We start from the raw sequence: 6,000 nt of genomic DNA, 5'->3' as shown, positions 1-6,000 counted from the left end.
CCTCCTTAGATCCCGTTTTTCCAGGGGAGCACCCGCGAGCACCTCTCTCCAGAACAAATCCCATTCCCAAATCGCTGGTCGCGAATCCCCAGAAGTAGAAATTCCTCAACATCACGGAGGGACCGCATTTAAAACGCAGACAACGCATCCGGTAACAGCTCGCCTCCTCCAAGCGTGGGCCGCGCTCAGCCTCGGCGAGTCCTCCCCGGGCCGCGCGCGTCCCGGCGGTCAACAGGTGGACGCGGGGCCGGCCCCGCTCCGTCTCCTCCCGCCCACCCCCGGCCACGGCGCGGACTCCCGGGGCGGCTCCCATTGTTGGCCTCGTCCGTCTTTTTGCGCGCCGGGTGACATGAATGCATGGGCGGGACACACCTTCCACCCTTCTTGGGGGAAAAAAGAAAAAAGAAACAGACCCACAAGCGCCCGGTCGAGCGCAGCGCGCGGGAGCGACCCCAGCCCGGGGACCGCACAGCCTCCCCCCACCCCGCCCCAAGCCACTCCGCCCATCCCTCCCGAACCGCCCGGGGCGGATAAATAACGCGCCTCCCCGCCCCGCGCCCTCCTCGGCGCGCGCTCCAGCCCCGCGGGAGGCAGCGGCCCGGCGCAGCTCAGGGTCCGGGGCGCGCCGCGCGATGCTGCCCAGCGCCGTGGCGGCCCACGCCGGCGCGTACTGGGACGCGGTGGCCTCCTCGGCGCTCCTCAGCCTCCCCGCGGCGCCGGGCTTCGGCCACCTGGGCAAGAGTTTCCTGATCGAGAACTTGCTGCGCGTCGGCGGCGCCCCGGCGCACGGGCTGCAGCCGCCGCCGCCCCACGGCCCGGCCGCCGCCGTGGCCACTGCCGCCGCCGGCGCTCCGAGGGCCCTGCCCGCCAGCCCAGTGCCGCTGAAGCTGTGCCCCGCCGGGGCGCCCTACGGCCCGCGCTGGGCCTTTCCGGGGCTCAGCCCGTCCGCGGACGGCGTGAGGCTGCCGGGCCGGGCTCCGGGGGACCGAGACGGCGCCTTCCAGCCTTCAGCGCCAGGTGAGCCGCTCCGGGTCTGGCCGGGAGGCGCGCGCCGCGCCGGGGGCCGCTGGCCGGGGCCCTTGCCTGCCGCCTGCCACCTGCCGGCATCGTGCCCATCGCGTCTGGGGCCAGCGGGAGAGCTGCGCTGGCTCGGGCTCGCAGGCGGAGGAGGCAGCCCCATCCTGGCACCCTGGGGTTTCGACGCCCGGGGCCCCTGGCCCGCCACCGCCCAGCCCGAGGCCGCGCCCCCGGCTCCCCCGAGGGTCTGGGCCCGGAGAGCCCCGCGCGGCCCGCCCTGGCAGTGGCCCCGGGAGCTGCGACGGTCGCGGCCGCTCCGCTGCTCATGGTTTTGTTGCCTTAACGCTCACAAGGTCGAGGCCGCCTAACAGCTGAGTCGGCCACCGGCGCCAGCGGTCGCTGGGTTTACCTAAAGCGGGGCGGCTCGGGGGTGGACCCTGGCGGGGAGGACGGAGCCACGGTCGAGCCTGGAGCGTGGGGAACGCTCCCGGAGCCCTGGGAGTCCACTCGGTGTCTCTCTGCGTCCTTAGCGCATTCCTTTAACCCCGGTGGGTTTGTCCGGAATGACTAATAGACGCTTTTTCAGCAGTTTTCATTGTCCCAACGAACTGCCGGATCCAGTTGACTGCTAATGGCTTCATAGAATCGAGCGTGGTCAGAACTCGCCCCGGCCTTCCAGCCTGAAGTGGTTTCTAACAAGGGAGCAGAGGTGGTTACGTGGGCCCCGGTGCGGTGCGGTGCGCGCGGTGCGAATGCTGTGCGCCGCCGGGCGGGAGCGCACCGCCCGGTGCTTGGCTGGGGACCGCGGGAAAGGACGCGGCGGGTCGCCGAGGCCAGCGAGCAGGTGATGCGGCAGCTTCTGGTGCGTTGGCATTGTGTCCCAGAAGTTGTTCTTCAGAAGTTCTTACGTTGCTCAGGATCGCGGTTGGCTACTCAACCATGAAAATTTACTCCGTTTTAGTCTTTGCAGATTTCACAGGTTAAATCTGAACGAGCTATATTTGAATCCATGGCGGATAGTCGGGAACCCTCAAAAATAAGTCTATGCACCTATCCATTGCATTAAATATATTGCAGTTAATGAGTAAAGGTTTCCCTGTGTACATCGCCTTCATTTTAGGACATACTCATTCTGGTAAACTTATCGAAGTGTCCAAATGGAAGAATGATTTTCCTGGAGCAATTAGGAGGGTATAACAATTTATGTTTCCCTTTGACGTTTTCTAATACGATCTTATGTATGTTTTTCTGACTATTTTATTCAGTCCTCGATGAGGATTTGCTGTTCCCTAAGTTAATTTTCTTTTTATTAAGCAACCATTGTTTCAGAAATGGTTTCTGTAAAGAATGCATGTGATTTTTCAAACCAGAATAATAAAGGAGAAACCCCAGTCATTTAAATCTGCCCACGAAGAGGTTGCAGGAGATCAGCATTTACCTTCACTCATCTTTGTAACTGAACAAAGAAAACGCAGTCTGAGTGCTGCCCCAGTTTTATCTAAGTGACAGCGTCTTGCCTCACTGACAGTTGTGGGAACTCTTGTACGCTGTAGAATCATGAAGTTAAAATGAGTACCAGCTGTTTTACCGAACTCCTAGAAATTAGGTGAGGTGGAGAGCGGTGGCTGTTGTGTGGAGAGCAGACAAGAGAAGGGTTCGTGTTGTTTTCGGAAAGGTGATGTCCGTTCCGAGGCGCCCATGAGCCGCCAGCCGTGATCCTTGAGACGCTAACTTGGGAGTGGATCACAGAACGATACTGTGGTCAGTCGGGGTATCAGCCACGCCGGTGTGTTTGGGCGTCAGTCTAACTGCGCAGTAGGAACACACCGGAGTTCTAAGTGCATTGGTGAAGTCACTGAGGAATTTATGGCCCCGCATGGGTTTTGTTTCGCTGTTTTGTCACCTGCAGTCAATTAGACCGCGTACTTCATTGCTTGCTGAGGGTCCCCCGTGGGTCAGGCCCTGACCTTGGCCTTTGGCACAGAGAACCAAGGCCGTGGCCGCTCAGGCCCCAGGCTCTGCTCTGCTGAACAGGCCGCCTGTCGCTGTCACGACGGTTAGCGTCTTTGATCCTCATAATGCACAGGACTAGGATTCCACTGCTTTCCTGTAAAGAAGGTAACGACTGTGCTGGCTAATTTTGTGTTTCCCCAGGTATCACTGTAAACGTCAGTGGATCCGTGGGAGAGAAAAAGAAAATGGCCCAGAATCCTGCAGCTCCCACCTTAGGCTCTTTTCATTGACCCTGGGAACCTAGGCAGGGCTAAGGGGAGAGCCTACTGCAGGTTACACTGAGGTTTTGTATCGCCCTGGGAGGGACGCTGGCTTCTTGTCCTTACACCCCTGAGAAGTGGTGGCAGTTAAGGAGTCACAGACTGGCAGGCCGTGGATGGACGTGTCCCGGCCAGCGAGGAGCATTCCGGCATAGATGTTGCCGAATCCCTGAGAACACAGAGGCTTACCAACTGCCAGACATCGCCGGGTGCTCCTCAAGGCTGCAGGGCCACCTGGAGCACCGTGGGGGTGGTCCTGGGCTCGTCGGGATTCTATCTGGCAGACAGAGGTCCTGGACCCGGTGTGGGTTGGCAGTGAAGCCGGGAGGCTTTGCAGGAGTTCACTGCACTCGGTACTTGGAACACGCCATGCTGGAGTGCAGTGTTTGTGTCCTCACTGTAAGGGTGTTGGAATGCAAGCAGGTTGAACACCTCTTGGTTATGACGATCCCGACAATTTTTTATTTATTTATTTATTTTTTTTGACAGGCAGAGCGGACAGTGAGAGAGAAAGAGACAGAGAGAAAGGTCTTCCTTTTGCCGTTGGTTCACCCTCCAATGGCCGCCGCGGTAGCGCGCTGCGGCCGGGGCACCGCGCTGTTCCGATGGCAGGAGCCAGGTGCTTCTCCTGGTCTCCCATGGGGTGCAGAGCCCAAGCACTTGGGCCATCCTCCACTGCACTCCCTGGCCACAGCAGAGAGCTGGCCTGGAAGAGGGGCAACCGGGACAGGATCGGTGCCCTGACCGGGACTAGAACCCGGTGTGCCGGCGCCAATGCCGACAATTTCCCAGTGGATTGCTGTACCAATGGTTTCTTTCAAAATAAATGGGTCCTCTGGCTTCTAAATTACACGTTATTTCAAACATTTTAGAAAATGCCATAAAAAATGTGTGGTTAAATCCATTCTTTGTGCTGTGTGTTAAAGCATTGGAAAGCAGGTGTTTATTTGGGATAGGTGAGCTGAAAGCTGTTTTTCTTTTTAAAAGTGTATTTTATTTATTTATAAGTCAGAATTACAGGGCAGGGGAGAAAGAGAGAGAGATCGATCAATTGATTGATCGATCTTCCATCTGCTGGTTTATTCCCATAATGTCCACAATGGCTTGGGCTGTGGGAGGCCAAGGCCAGGAGCCAGGAGCTTCTTCCAGGTCTCCCATGTGCATGGCAGGGACCCAAGCACTTGGGTCATTTGCTGCTGCTTTTTCAGGCCATCAGCAGAGAGCTGGATCAGAATTGGAGCAGCGGGGACTGGTACGGGTGCTCATATCGATGCCTGCGGTGCTGCAGACATTGGCTTAACCTGCTGTGCCACAGTGCTGGCTTCTGTGTGTGTGTGTATTTTTTTTTAAAGTGATCTTGCCAGGTGAGTTGACCTGTGTTGTCCAGAAGCGAAAAGTCTGAAGGGTTTTCTGGCGTCCCATTGGGGTTTTGTCTCACTGTCGTCATACTGCCCATTCCTGTTCACTGTTGACCTCCTCAGAATCTACTTGCAGCTCTGCTTTGCCTTCCCAGAGGTAGTTTCCCCTCCCCCTGGAAGGTGTGAAGCCCCCCAGGGAGAGAGCAGTGGGCTGTGCTGCCCATGGGGGCTCCAGTCTGACGGAGGACTTATGGTTGGGTTTAGGTTGTGGTTTGCTGTTTTGTTGCTGATGCTGTTCCAGATTTTATTTATTTAAAAGATTATTTATTTAAAAAGTTACACAGAAACAAGGGAGAGAGGGAGAGAGGGAGAGAGGAGGAGAGAGGGAGAGGGAGAGAGGTATCTTGAATCAGCTTGTTCACTCCCTAGATGGCCACAGCAGCCAGGGCTGGGGCAGGCAGAAGACACAAGCCAGGAGCTTCTTTCAGGTCTCTCACGTGGGTGGCAGGGACCCAAGCACTTAGGCCATTCTCTGCTGTTTCCCAGGTGTGTTAGCAAGGAGCTGGATCAGAAGTGAAGCAGCCAGAGCATGAGTCGCTGCCTATAGGAGATACTGGCGTAGCAGGTGGCAGCTTAACCCACTATGCCACATCGCTGGTCCCCAGACTTTATTTATTTATTTTTTAAATTTTTTATTTTATTTTGTTGAAGGAATACAACGTCATGCATTTATACAGATCTGGGAACATGGTGATTCTCCCCCACCCCATACTCCCGCCTTTCTTCCTCCTTGTTCTTCCTTTCCCTTTCTTATTTTTTACAAAGATCAATTTTTTAGCTAATTTTTATACTCACAAAATTCACCCTACACTAAGTATTAGTATGAAGAAAGCAAAACAAAACAGAAAAAAAAGTGGGGAATTCAGACAGGGAGGGCAGTGATGGGGCCCTTTCCACTGGCCCCTTGCTCCAGCTGTCCACCCAGGCAACCTGCGTAGAATTTGTAGATGGCACCAGAACATTATTCTTGTAAGATCTGTGGTTTGTTGTGGTCTTACCTATCTTTACACTTAAGTTAACTTATGGATAGCTGTTAGACAGCTCATGAGCAGTGGGAACACACTGCACGGTCCCCGAGTTAGTGAGCACCGTCTGGTTCCAGGGCAAGTTCTTGCAGTGAGCAGAACCTGCAGAATTGGGCAGGCAGCGCCTTCTCTGGGTACTCACTGAGTGCCGTCCCTTCTGGAAGAATATCTGAGTCAGAACCACCACGGGGTAGGGGAGAGAAAATCTTCCATTTGCAGGTTCACTTCCCGAATGACTGCAACGCCAGGGCTGGACCAGGCAGGAGC

The 6,000-nt window shown here is 56.2% G+C and overlaps 1 protein-coding gene across 1 annotated transcript in view; it reads left to right on the top strand.

Annotated features, from left to right (window-relative positions):
* Positions 1-632: 632 nt before the first annotated feature.
* DBX2 (developing brain homeobox 2) overlaps positions 633-6,000 on the top strand; it is a 34,604-nt gene continuing 29,236 nt past the window's right edge. The window contains exon 1 of the mRNA XM_062195105.1: positions 633-1,017. Within this exon, the coding sequence (XP_062051089.1) occupies positions 633-1,017 (385 nt within the window). The remainder of the gene's footprint in view (positions 1,018-6,000) is intronic.

Source organism: Lepus europaeus, chromosome 6, assembly GCF_033115175.1.
Source record: "Lepus europaeus isolate LE1 chromosome 6, mLepTim1.pri, whole genome shotgun sequence".
NCBI classification, from domain to species: Eukaryota; Metazoa; Chordata; class Mammalia; order Lagomorpha; family Leporidae; genus Lepus; species Lepus europaeus.
Note: the sequence above shows the minus strand (reverse complement) of the source record. Positions and strands in the feature narration are given on the sequence as shown.